We start from the raw sequence: 14,557 nt of genomic DNA on the forward strand, positions 1-14,557 counted from the left end.
AGCCTTCTGGACCGGCTTGACCACCACTGAGCTTAATGCTGTACAACACTGTGCAAATCTCACCCTCATGAACTGACCCTCCCGATGCTGCTGCTGCTGCATAATCTAAAACTGATCTAATTAACCATTGCCCCGCCTGTTTTCCCCGTTTTGTACTAGAATACTTTATACTAACACTATATGCTATCTGGTGTGGACCAGAGTAGGATCAGTTCCCCCTTTCCTTGCCACTGTCACCACTGGCGATGCTCATTGAGGCCTGGACCCGGATTTTTCTGTAAAGCTGCTTTGTGACAACACCTGTTGTAAAAAGCTCTGTATAAATAAGCTTTGCTTGCTTGCATATACGATAAAAGAGAAAAGAATGGAAAAGCCAAATGAAAAATTATGGAGCCCCGGAGGGGACGGAGGTAAAAAAAATAATTCCCTCGTTTTCTTTTAAACGTGCGCAAATTTTCTTTACTTCGTGGGTACGTTTTTTATTTATTCGTGATCACGATTTTCTCATTCGTTCTCTCGTTTTCTTTTAATCGTTGTCATGTTACATTTTTAACCCTAACCCTAACGGTAGTAGATGTAGTAGATACAGGTGGTGTTATTTATCCTGTGCAGAAGTAACTAACAGCTCCCTGACACTGTCTGGCGGGTTTTGATGAGTTACACTGATAAGATAATGAACAGTGATGTTCATCAGGCCATCATGATGCTCATCATGAGGAAACTGTAGCTCCTCTTCACAGCAAACGGCCCACAGATTCATCAGTGCAGCCGCAGTTTGGTGTTGAAATGAAGGAAGACAATAAACTACAACCACAATCTTCACTAAACTGCACTGTCTAATGATCATATTTAACAGAGATATAGATGCTTAGCGTTGTTTCTGCTCCCTGACAAGCTGCGGTGTTAGAGATCATCACACAATTACACGACGAAATTATCAGCGTCAACGTTTCAACAAACTCAAATTAACCACACAGAGAAACATTCATGTGGGATGAGGTCAAATGGCGAGAGAGTTTAATAGATCTATGGATTAGATATAGATATATTAATGTTGAAACGCTGATCATTTCGTCCTGTAATTGTGTGACGGTCTCTAACACCGCAGCTTGACCAGGAGCAGAAACACCGTGGGCCGTTCGCTGTGAAGAGGAGCTGCAGTTTCCTCATAACCCCCAAATCAAAATGACTTAATGAGCATCTCTGTTCATTACATCATCAATCTAACTCATCAAAACCCGTCAGACAGTCTCAGGGAGCTGCTATCAAAACACAAACAACGAGCGTTCAGTTAAAAATAAAACATGACCACGGTTAAAAGAAAACGAGAGAACGAATTAGAAAATCGTGATCACGAATAAAAAAAAACGTACCCACGAAGTAAAGAAAACGTGCGCACGATTAAAAGAAAACGAGGGAACGACTTAAGAAATAGTGACCACGAATAAAAGAAAACGTGCGTACGGACTGTAAAACGTTCGCTTCTTTGAAAACACTGACAGCAGGAAAAAAGCTCCTGATAAGAGTGGAAGATGTAATAAACGTAAACCGAAAAAGCACTTTAATTGTTGAGCTTTCTGCTGTTAAATAACGTTAAACGTTTTCTCATAAAATTGTGATTTTAATTTTGACAGCACGAGGACGCAGCTGGGGTTTTATTTGGAAAAAACTGCACTCACGTGACACCCGCGTCACCTCCGGACGCTGTCTGGCGGTATTTTTGTTTGGGTGTGAGAAGGAGGAGGAGCTGCAGGGACGAAGAATGTCGGTTCATTAATCAAAGTTCGTCTAAAATATATAAAACCCTGACTCAGCGAATTAAAACACACTCACGGTAAGCACAACTGTACATAACCTACCATAAATGTCGTACCGCCTGTTGCTTAGCAGCCGGAGATACCGGAGTGAGTCCAGACTGTTTTTAGCATAGCTAACGTTAGCTTAGCCAGCTACAGCAGGAACGATCATTACTCCCGAGTTAGTCCGCAAAGCCGGAGTCAGCTTCTTGTTTAAAATGTCCCGTTCCACCTTAAACGCTGCTGGAGACGCCAGAATGTAACTGCTGCACCATTTAAGGTGGAACTGGAAAGTTCGAGCAAGAAGCTGGCGAATAGCAAGCCAACTTAGCTAAGCCTCGTAGTGAAGCCCACATCCCGGCGTTTCTTCTTCAACTTTGCTGATATACCGTGTATATAACGTTAGTAATCTAACGCTAGCTAGCTAACTATGTCCGTTTATGAGGCGACATTTGAGACATGCGTTGAATAACTTAAATAGCCAGCTAAATATTTCACTCATGACGAAGCTGTTTAGCTTCTTTTCCGAATTATCCGTTCCACCTTAAATGGTGCGTTCTGAATGCACCATTTAAGGTGGAATGGAAAATTCCAATAAGAGCCCAGTTTCAGCCTCTGCTAGCTTTCTGCCATCAGTTATGTTACAGACTGCCTCGACGTAATTAACTCCGTTATGAACTGACTTGACTGGCTGACATTAGCGAGTTGCTGAAGTCAGTAGACGTTGTTAAATGCTGGTTTTGTAGCAACATACCATAACGTTAAGGTTAACACAATTTTTTCAAGTCCTACTGATGCTGGGTATCCACTGATACAGGTGGGTGACAAAATTAAAATAAACTCCACAAATGTTTCCAAATTTCTGCACAATTCAATCGTTGAGATGTAAGCAAAGTAATCCAGAGTGTTTTGCTGTGTGCTGTTGCATTGTAGAGAAACCTGCCAGCTCTGCTGATAGGAAGGTGGCAGTGTCTACAACACAAATATAACCATTTTAATTTGCTTTCCAAAACCACCAGTGAACCTTTATGTGTCTTCTGAGTTTTTATATGTTGATAATGGTGAAGTAGTAGTAAATCTGAAAAAGTAAGTTTTCCCCGTGGACTGTTTTGCCTTACAACAACTTTCCACAATGTACCTCTCCTTTCCACCATGCATCTTAGTAACTAACCTTGCAAAACTACTGCATCAGGCTGTGTATTCGTAACCAGTCCACGTGAAAATGATCTGTGAGGGAGCTTATAGAGGCATTAAACACTGAAGGTGTCTGGGGCCTCATTTATCAAAGTGTGCATAGAACTACAGCTGGGCAGTATGACTGTATTTATCGTTATTCTGATACAGTACATCACGATAGGCTTTTCTGAGTATATTGTGGAGATTGTCAGTACTTAATAATCACTTTCCAACTGCATGTTTGATTAAAAAACGAGACCATAATTAGTCTTGTTTAATTGAATTTAGTGCAGCGCAGTGTGTGAAAAGTTGAATGCAAGTAATTGGATTCACAGTTTTTGATAATATTTTTAAAATGTGCCAGTACTTTGTCTGTGCTAACTTGAAATGTTAGAAAAAATATGTATTGTGACATATTGTGTATCATAACAGTCTTCCTATTGAAGAATCCAAACCCCAACTTAACCAGGGGAACCAGCCTGATGTCTGGAAAAGAGAAGTTTATTCACTAAACACATTAGACAACAATAAATTCCTTCACTGTTATATTACATTTTGCCATACTGCCCACCTTTAATATGTCACAGTATGCTTTTCAGAGCATATTGTGGATATTGCCAGCACTTGAAAGCACTTTCCAACTGCATGTTTGATTACAAAGAGAGCACAATTAGCCCTGTTTAAGTTTAGCTCAGGATGTAAAATGGTGACACCAAATCATCGTATTCATAGTTTTAGATAATAACATTATTAAAATGTGGTGTTACATTGTGTTTTCCAACTTATCGGATATCAGGAGAAAAATATGTATCACGACACATTGATGTATCGTGATATTGCATTTTTGCCATATCACCCTTCTCTACATGAAACATGTTCTGTGTCTGTGCACAAGAGCTGCCCATATGCACAAGACAATTGACATTTATCAAGCATGAAAATAATACGCACAGCTGTGAACAATAACCAATAAATCCAGTAATGCATACACTGCTCTGCTTGTGCACAGCTGGCTCATTTACATGAAGATACACCCCTGAATACCTAAATCAACAATGTCCCTTTAAAAGTCTCCAGAAGCCCATGAATCTAATGAAAAGCAGAAATGAAATGTAGAACATTTGATAATTTCACTTGTAAAAATTCAATTCGAACAAGCAAAGCAAGATTTACAATTTTACAATTAGTTTTTTTTTTTACCTTTCAGATTTATTTCTATGAGTACTTATTTATTGAAGTGATTATATTTTGCTTGTTTATCTTGATTTTTAAATATAACATTATATAAATATATAAAAATATACAAATATAAATATATAAAATGTTGATTAAAAGTTAAGACAACTCAAAGGTGTCAAATCTTCAAGCAGGACATAGTCAGCCACTGTCTACATTATCACAGTCAATCTGTAGATGTTCCTTCAACATGATTATGTTGCCTTAACTGTGAGCCTAAATTGGCTGTCTACCTGTTTGCTCCTTGTCTATACACAAATATTCTCACACACAAGAAAAAAAGTGGACCCAGACTATGACAGCAAAATGCCCCTCACTATAACAGAGCCACTGGACCACCTTACTGTGGGGGTTATGCATTCAGACCTGTACTGCTCTCGTGGTGTTCGCCACACATTCACTCACCTAATTCTCTTCTGTTTGATTTTTTTAATCTACGTTTCACACTAATGCACAAACATCATGGTTATCAAAAGTACGCTTTTGACCACAACATCCAGTCTTACTAACTGATGTGTTCCTGTGTTGGTCCTGGTGGAATGTTGTTTTGTTTCACTATGTACTTGTAAATAGCTGGAATGACAAGAAAGCCTGACTTGACTTGACTTCAGTCACTGTTCCTGTGCTTTCGTTTTGACTGAAGCTTCAGAGCCAGTAGGGAATCCTCTTTCAAAGTTACTTAGATCTTTTCCTCTCATCATCTTGATCCAAAATCACACACCACAGAGCATAGTAGAATAGTGCTGGACGATATGACCATAAATCAATATCATGATTAATTGAATATTTTACCTCAATTACGATTAATGAACAATTATTTTGTTTTTGATTTTTTTCTTGGTTTGTTTTTTTTGCCTTCTTAGTTCACTGACAAGGCTTGTACTGTAAATATGCTCTACATATCTTAATTAAAATGGTCTAAACAGCCAGATCGGAATTCACGCAGCTTTTACGTCAATCCAACTCAACATTTGTCATAATTTCACGCTGCTGAGACCTAATAAACATTTGGGGTGATGTTTCTGTACAAAAAACCTCTTGATTTGGGGAAAAAATAAGATTTGGGCCACTTATACCTGCTGTGTGAATGTAGCCTTAGATTCCATGTTGCAGAGTGGACGTGGTGGAGTCACGTGACTACAATAACCGACAAAAATAAATAACCGACATGGGCAAGATTACGTCAGTTAGAGGTTCTGAATGTCGATTTTGATTACATTTCGATTAATAGCTCAGTCCTATGGCAGAATGTTAATTTCTTAATTGTATCATGCAGTGCACCTGTCTAGAAGCCTGAGCACTTGTTATGCTTCTCCACTTAATCATTCATTTAAACTTGTCACATGTTTGTAACATGTTTTAGCTATTGTTGGTACATTTTGCTTGTAGGAATGGGCGATATGGCAAAAATCTCAACACATTTTCATAATAACAGAGCAAAATGCAACAGTAATGCCATATTTACAAAACTTGTCAAACTATGATGGAATGTTTTCCATTTTATTTACCAAGTTGAAATAAATTAATCAGGACTAATTATACTCTTTTAATGAAGCTTGCAGTTGGTCAGTGTTATTGAGTACTGATAATATCCACCGTATACTCAGAAAAGTGAATCATGTCAATTTATCACAGTAACACATTGTCATTTAGCCCAACTATATTTTCACTGAATTTAGGCAATTAGCAATGGAGCAGCAGAGCAAAATTCCTGAGACTCCCTCAGAAACAGACACAGGCTGCTCAGAAGCAATGAGAGCGGAGTTGCTGGATGAATGTGAGGAACAGTTTGGGCTATTACAAAAGGTCAGTTGGTTTATCAAACTTTTTTTTTTCCTTTACATGATGTATGAATTAGGACTAATTTACAATAGAATTTAATGAATACATAAAGGTTGTTTATGCATAAAGGGGAATTCCACAGATTTTCTACATTGTTCAGTCATTGAGATGGAAGTCATTGAGAGTAGTTTGATGTGAAATGTCTATTGTGAAGAAACTGAGCGACTGTATTCTAAAAAGTGGTTTGTTAAATAACACCACACTTACCTGTGTTACTCATTTTAACACGTTATCTGTAGCGGCAAGAAATATTTCAGCTATGTCTACAAAACAAATACCTCTCCACGCTGACAGGTTCCTCTCCACTATGATTGGAATTAAGCTAAAACCTTTTCTCAGAACTATCTGATGACTCTTGCATCAGCCAGCGTATCTGTAACTGTTTCATGTAACTTATCTTGTAGCTGCATTGAACTTGTCAGACATCAGGTTCCAATAAATAATTCTGACCCTTCTCTCAAGAATGGAGCGTTTCACATTGAACCATACTGAATGACTTTAACTTAATGATTTACTTATGCAGAAATTTGATAAAAATGTGTGACGTTCCCCTATGATTATTTATCCAGTGTACTTTTTAATTGTGCCTTTCAGCTTCAAAATGAGATCATTTTAGCAGACACAGACTGCAGTGATGGAGAATCAAATGAGGTGAGACTCTTCCACCATCCATTAATCTGTAATCCTCACTTCAGTGTTGACAAGCAAAAGCACTGTGTATTTTACCTTACCTTGCTGATCTGCACCTTCTTGTTAACTGAAACTCTGTATATAAAGTGTGTTTGTGAAATTCACACACTCCAACCAAGCTACTTTTGTAATGGCAGGCAGTGAATCGTTTGAATGCCTTGACTACAGAGCTGGAACAGTGGCAAGAAATGGAGCCCAAATGTGAGTTGCCATAGGGGCATGAGAATAATTGAAGTTAAGAATTTACACACAATAATTTATAGAACCAGTATAAATTCTTCTTCTTTTGTTCCTTGTCTTTTTCATGATTTCAGTACTGTCAACAAATCCTGAAATTTTATTGGGCCTCGGGAAGGATGAGGTGAGCTGTCATCTTTAGAATGCTATATAGTCTGTTGCTTGAAGAAAAGTTTAAATGCTTCATAAAATTGTGTATCTTTTTATGACTTTTCTGTATTTTACTTTTCTTATAGCTGCAAAGACTAAACAGTCAGCTGAAGATGGTCCTCTCCTGCTCCCAAGCAAAGCGAGATGCCCTGAAAGACGTTTTACAAAGGTGTCCAACTCCTCCTTAAACTCTTCCTGTTAATATACCACAGTCTGTTTTTGCTTGATCTGTTGAAACATTTGCTCTGATGCAGTGAACGCCAAGTGATGCTACGATACTTAATGTTTGATTCATGAAACTTTCGTACGATGTGAAAAACAAGTATAGATTTGAGCACCAGTGATGAATTAGCTTCAGTGCATAAAATCAAATGCCAGCCTACCAGCACCTCACATATCATTTACATATCATTTACTTGCGTCCTGCCCTACTCCATGCAGATGTTTCAGTAGGAAGCCAATTAAATAGCATTCGGTGGCTAATGAGGCAATTGTTGTGCTCCTAGGCAGAGTTTGATTTCGAGCTGTGATCCCACTGCTGCCCCCTACTGACCACTCTTTATACTGTTAAAATTGCGATGACTGGAAAGAATAAAATGTGAAATAAACAAAATATCCTAGAGCTATTGCACTAGCTGTGTTTTGTATTGTTTATTTTTTTTGGGCAATGACAGTAGCGTAAAAAAAGCGTAATGTGATTTGCCTTTAAAAGCAATTTGGAATAGTTGCAGCCTTTGTTTACAATAATGTGCATGTAAAATAAGTACATCCTCTTTTGTGCTGAATTGCCATGTACACAAATTGTTGGCGTTACTATTATTATTTCTTTTTTACTTTTATTATTGGTATCATAGATTATTTTGGATAGTTACCTGCAAATCATGCAGTTTTTTGGGCGGTTAAACTATTGCACTCAAATTTACACACACTGTTACCAGACATGAGTTTGAGCATACAGATACACCAAAGATGAAACTGAGGCATAACAAAACAAAAAATTGTGTTTTACAGGGAACAGAAGTGGCTTGAAGAGAAGAAGGAAGTGCTGAGTGCAGTGACTGAACGAGTTGCTACATTGAGGAATGAAAATGAGCAGCTGTCAGAGCACAGGTATAGTTTTACAGAGGTATGCATGCGAAAGGTAACATTCAGGCAAGTTTGTAGGCAGGAAACATGGAAAAAAGGGGATTTCTGCATTATTTTCTGCAGGGATAAAATATATATGCAAGGTGTTGTAAGAAAAATGACAGTGATGCCTGGTTCCTTTAAGAAGTCTGTTTCTCTGCAGTACATCTTTTCATGTTTTTGTATGACCGGTTTAGTGACAGTCATTTCATTTAAGTTCACAGTGGCTTTGAGGCAGCTGTGGCACTGTTGCACTAATTCCTAAAGCCAGTGATTCCTTCTGTCAGCGAGAAGTGATTGTATGACACAGATAATGTTTGTTAGATTGAACATTCAAACCTGGGTTTGAATATAATCGATGAATACTATGTTATTTCACATAACTAGATCTACTCTGTCAGTCATACCCAGTGGGAGACTAAACAGGCATTACCCATGCCAAACTGTTTTACACGTCATGACTGACAGCACAAACATGTAATTTAGTGTTCAGTTTTCATGAGCTCTTCTTTGTGGATTCTACAGTATCCTACAGGACATGAAGCGAAAAATCACCAGGGTGAAGGATTACCATGGCAACCTCATGGAGACATTAAGTGACATGTTGGCTGAGCATTTCCCTCTTCCCAATCAGCAAGCAGTCGGAGCCAAGAAAAAGAGGGTGAGCTGTCTCTCTGTACTCAGTAGACCTTTCATTGTAGACAGTCAATGTAGGTAACTGGCCAGATTAAGTTTTACTGTAATATGATCATGAGTCATCACATTTGTTCATTTGTTTAATTGTATTTAAGAATTCATTTGTCAGGGACAGCTTCCATTAATAATGAGTATTGGCAGAAATGAAAATGGGCCCAAGAAGTTAATTTCATCCATTGTCCCTGAAAAAATATTAAAGGCCACCCTAAATACCTTGCCTTTAAAAGAAATTAATACTCACTTACAACATACCATATATAACAACACATTATAGAGTTCCTGCAGATCCTTAAAACAATTATAAACTCTTAAAATAGATTTGAAAAATTTGAGGTTATAAAATTTCTGAAAATGTCTTATTTTTATCTATAAAAGCTATATTTATATTTTTTTTATCTACTAGAGTTATATGTTTAAGGGTGTCAAGGCATCTTTTAATGATTTGCTGTCTTGTGCTGGAATTTGTATTATTTTGCCATATTGAGGTCTAAAAAGTGGGCATTAAATGTATTGAAATAATTTAATTTGATTTTAAACACAAAATGTTCCATAACCTTTCCATAGGTCACATTTTATGTTAAATGTAATGTTAAAGTAACATATGTTAAATTCAGCAAATAAACACACACTGTGCATTAAAATGTGCAGAAGTATGTTCTTTGTAGAGAATGTGTATTTATTTTCACTTAGAAGAAAGTCAACAAAGCAGCCCATTTGACCAAAGGTCCTGAAACTTTTGCATACAAGTGGTGTGTAGTGTAATACAGTCATAATATAATTGCATTACTAGTAATTTGTTCAGAAATGTGACATGGACAGGGTCCACAGACAAACATACTTAAGCATATTGTTACCGTCAGAAGAAAACCTCGCATCTCCAGAATGGTAAATTTACAGGAAAGGGACAAAACATACTTTACTTTCAATGTAAGTCAATGGAACCAGACTTTTTTCCAAGTCATTTTGGGCCATTTCTTTTGGTCCATTCATCATAAAATTTACAAACATTGTAAAGGGCAACAGGCATTTTCAAATTATGTCAAAAACTGAAAAACAACAAAAATGGAGATACAAGGTTTTCAGTCAAGATTAGTATAGATGTACATATAAATGGCTATACAGGCAAAGCATTCAGGTAATACTACATCACATTCAACACTGAGGGGCGGACTAAACATGACAAGACCAGACAAAAAGTTAACAAGTCAACATAATAAAGATTGTAATGGGTACAAATCTGACTTGCATTGATAGTCCAGTGCAAACAATATTCACATCATTTTAGAGATTTATTAATTTAAAATCAGACTGGGGAAACTAATTTGAGCCTGATGCTACAATGTTTCTGCAGCATCACTGCATGCTTTGTTTTTCTTCTGCAGGGCACTGTCCCAGATTCTGGTGCAGACCTTATCTCACTGAGTGAGATTCTTGAGGTTTGTCTGAGTGTCTTCATTCATGGTTTTGAACCTAAGATATTGCACAACAGCATGTAGTTGTATGTAGTAGTGTGCTCTTGTCACCTGTCAATCATTCATTTGTATATTCTTCTCATACAGCAGTTAACAAACAAAACATTGGAGACTCCTCATGAGCCCTATGTGGCTCTCGATGACTCCTTCTGGCCACCGTACGTAGAGATGCTTCTTCGTAATGGCATTGCTGTCAGGCACCCAGAAGACTGCAATAAAATCCGACTGGAAAATTTTTATTGAAACAGAAACTTGTAAGTAAACTTAGTAGAAGAGATTTCATGGATCTTTCTAAGGAAACATTCTGTACAGACTTTGTTTTTTCCCATGTTTTATTCAAGTGTATTTAAAATAAGAAATCAGTTTGTTAAATAAAATGGTTCACAGTAAGAGGGCTTATGTCAGTGATTCATGTCCTGATGTTTCTCTGTGTTGCTGTTTCATTGTGAGGTAATGTGAGAACTTGGGTTAAAGAACAACAGAATTGAGAATTAATACAGAATTAAATTAAATAAGTTCAGTTTAAGCTCTTTTCAGATACTATTTAAGAGATACAAGATGCAAAGGCTTGAAGCAAGCGAAAGGGCAGAGTAAACATTAAACAATCTTTGTTAATCCACTCCCCATTATGTATTTAACTAGTATGTTACTACACTGGCCTCTAGTGGTAGGAGTACAGAGTGCAAAGAAGGTATTGAATTGCTAGAATTTAGAGCGTTTCAACTAGTTGATGGATGAAAGAGCTTTTGGCCAAGACTTATATCATTATCTTGTATCCTGGATGTTATAATAACATATTAAAAATAAATAAATAAACTGATTAAATTACATTTTAGGCCGAAACTTTATGACAAAACAATGACAGACACCAAGCAGTGCATTCATAACAAATTTTATATAATAACTTTCTTTGATGGAGCTTTTAGAGATGGACATCTGGTTCCTATCACCACCACTGTGAACAATTCTGACTCGGTACGTTTCTCTATTCATTTCACACCAAACCACTCTAAACAACTTTTTTTTTACATCCTAAACATTTAATTATGCAGAAATTTTGAAAAATGAGTGCAAAAATCAGCAGATTTAAAAGTTTGTGTGTGTGTGTGTGTGTATATATATATATATATATATATATATATATATATATATATATATATATATATTTATAGAATGCCCTCTTTTTTTTGCTACATTCATAAATGGGTGGGGCTGAACTACTGATGGCTGAATAGGTAGATATATGTAAATACAGGGGTGCCAAACGTCTAACATCCTGCACAGTTGAGCTCCATTCCTAATCAACCCTTTACCAAATATGGCTGTGCACTTACACAGTAGTCCTTAACTGTTTTGTTCCTAGTTGCCTGCAGTCCTATGACAGTCGGCGACTGCAAACATCTGACTGAAAGCCCATTGTATTGACCCAGCTTCCAGTCAAAGATGTTTACAAGCTCCCCACTGCCAGTCAACTCTCTTCTCTGTATTCTGCTATCCGGAAGTGCAGCAACGTCGCTGGGTCTGGTGTTTGAAACGAGAAGTGGTTAGTAGTGATCTGATACTTGCCGAGGCACTGTCCACTATTGGCTTTCATAGCAGTCTATTGTAGACAATTGCTGTCTTTCTGGTTTCACCCCTTGCGAATTATTCTGCCTCTGATGCAAGGTATTCTATGGCCACTCACCTCTAAGTGAAACTGTCCTTGACAGCCTACCAACATACAATGTATAGCAGGGTTGCATAATATATAGTACGGGCCAAGTGTTGAATCTGGACAGTATAATTTAAGCTGTGAGACACTGATAAACATTGATTTAGGTAATCAATCGTAAATAAGGTACTCAGATTGTTGTAGGACCTCCAGTAGTATACAGCTGCTTGTAGACACCTGTTCATCCAGCATTCCTGCTGAAATCAAGAGTCTTAATAAGGGTAATAATTTGCTTTAGTAACAATTTCTACTCTTCTGGGAAGACTTTACATCAGATGGTGAAACATTGCTGTGAGGGTTTTATTGTATTCAGCCATAAGAGCATTAGTGAGGTCAGGTACTGATGTTGGATGATCAGTTCTGTATCACTTCAATGTACCTGAAAAGGGTACTACTGGGGACTACTTTGGTCTTACAGTGTGCTTGCATGTACCTCGGTGCCATTAACTGACTTCATAAAATACATTTTTATCCAAAACCCTATGTGAAAACTATCATAAAAGAATGTCTTGGGCATCAGGTAGTCGTTTTATGAAATAGCTTACTGTGAAGAAGCACTAAACTCTTCAGATGTTTGGTTCCCATCACCACCAATGTGAAAATTCTCAGATGCATTTCTCTACAACAGAGCATCTCACATCAAACTACTCTGAATGACTTAATCTAAGTATTAACCGTTAAAACGTAAAGAAATTTTGAAAACATTGGTGGAATTCCCCTTTAAGGACAGAACACGCCATGTCTTCTCGTCCCCACAAGAGGGAGCTGAGGACTTTCCCTTCACGAAACGTCTCACTTGCCCTTGATATGTAAAAACATCTCTAACAAATCGGTCCTGCATGGAAATTCCACCTATGACATTTTATTTCCAAATTCTGTTACGTCATAATTGTGTTATTTATGACGTCAGTCAAGATGAGATCATCATTCCTGCTCGTGCATGCAATAATAAACAGGAGGGATCGCGTTGGGTCACTCTTTAGTCACTAACAACTTTCTCTCCTCCCTCAAGACAGTTTCAGGAGGGAAAAGAGCTTCTCATATTATCTCTAAAGTCCATTCAAGGCAGTAGTTTAGCCTGAATTGTATAATAACGTGACTCAATGCGCTCATTCTCGCTTTACTCGCGGAATGCCAATGCCAATCAGCGCATGCGCAGTACGAGCAAAGTGGTAGATTTACTGAAACACATTTTTAAATAGGTGAAAGAGGCTAAGCGCTAGAAAAGCGTTTCATACGGAGACTGCCTGGCTGTTTTAATGTGTAGTAATGAGACCGCACTCACCTGCTCGGGCCGACCCATATAAACTGATAAGATCCGTTCCAGATGAGCTGGGGGTTTGACTTTCACCTCGCGTGTCCTTTAGTATTTGTGAGGCTCGCGCTGCGCTTCGACCAATGGGCGATCAGCTCGCTCACATCAATGGAGCAGACCTCGGGCACGTGCTCACGGGCATGCGCGCACCTGTACTGACCTTCATAATCCCTTCCTCAGTCTTTTTTCCCCTTTCCTTTCTTCCCCTTCTTCTTTTATCTGTACTTGTTCTATTTGCACACGTTTTGAGAAGCACTTTAACCCATTCAAGTCCAACTAAGTGTAGTAATGATGAGAGAGACCTTGTGCTGATTGGTCTGCAGTGATGATGTTTGGTTTGTTCATACCTTGGAAGAACATCTAACAGTGACCACTTGAGTTTCATCCTGTTATTCACAATTAAATCACAATTAAATCACAGATGATAAATTAAGTATTAACAGTGAGTCTGAACAGCTTCTATTCTTCTGAGAAGGCTTAGATGTTGGAACATTGCTGTGAGGATCTGATTGCGTTCAGCCACAAGAGCATTAGTGAGGTTTGGGTGATGTTTTGGATCACTCCAGCTCACCCCTGAGGGACTGGATGGAGTTCCATCACTCCAGAGAACACAGTTCCACTGCTCCACAGCCTAATGCTGGAGGGCTTTAGACCCTTCTAATCAACGCTTGGCGCTGGGCATGGTGATCTTAAGCTCTTGTGTGAGCAGTGCTTTTCTACAGAGATTATACAAGCTGTATATGCACAGTTGAAAGCCTGTCAGCATTCTGTGCAGTTACCAGTGTTTAAATACTTTTGGACATATACTGCATATGATAGTGGCTGACTCTGAGGCTCCAGGACCTGTTGTGAAGTTAAACACTAGAAACAGGTGACTCACCTGACGCAGTGGGAAAGAACACACCTGTGCTGGCGTTTGTGCCGTTGGATAGTCTATTGAAGACTGCTGGCTGTTCATTTACCTTTCGAACAGACATGCTGGAGGACAACGCTTTAGAACTAAACACTCATTCTAGGGATGATTTATATTGATTAAATTCTATATCAGGATATTGTTTAAATATAAAGTTAATGAACTCATTCCTCCTGAGCACTACTCTAGCCTAAACAT

General features: G+C 38.1%; 1 protein-coding gene and 1 long non-coding RNA gene across 2 annotated transcripts; one reads left to right on the forward strand and one right to left on the reverse strand.

The window, feature by feature from the left end:
- Nucleotides 1–1,717: 1,717 nt before the first annotated feature.
- cenpk (centromere protein K) lies at nucleotides 1,718–10,825 on the forward strand. Its single transcript, XM_036564902.1, has 10 exons — nucleotides 1,718–1,834; nucleotides 5,888–6,014; nucleotides 6,645–6,701; nucleotides 6,878–6,941; nucleotides 7,055–7,101; nucleotides 7,214–7,296; nucleotides 8,139–8,237; nucleotides 8,778–8,913; nucleotides 10,331–10,384; nucleotides 10,508–10,825. The coding sequence occupies exons 2-10, from the start codon at nucleotides 5,898–5,900 to the stop codon at nucleotides 10,661–10,663; spliced, it is 813 nt and encodes a 270-aa protein (XP_036420795.1). The 5' UTR covers nucleotides 1,718–1,834; nucleotides 5,888–5,897; the 3' UTR covers nucleotides 10,664–10,825.
- LOC118804396 lies at nucleotides 9,604–11,802 on the reverse strand. Its single transcript, XR_005006985.1, has 2 exons — nucleotides 11,755–11,802; nucleotides 9,604–10,645 (listed from the first exon to the last, which is right to left on the reverse strand). It is a non-coding gene; the product is annotated as an uncharacterized LOC118804396 (long non-coding RNA).
- Nucleotides 11,803–14,557: the final 2,755 nt, after the last annotated feature.

Source organism: Colossoma macropomum, unplaced genomic scaffold (assembly GCF_904425465.1).
Source record: "Colossoma macropomum unplaced genomic scaffold, Colossoma_macropomum, whole genome shotgun sequence".
In the NCBI taxonomy this organism is placed as follows: Eukaryota; Metazoa; Chordata; class Actinopteri; order Characiformes; family Serrasalmidae; genus Colossoma; species Colossoma macropomum.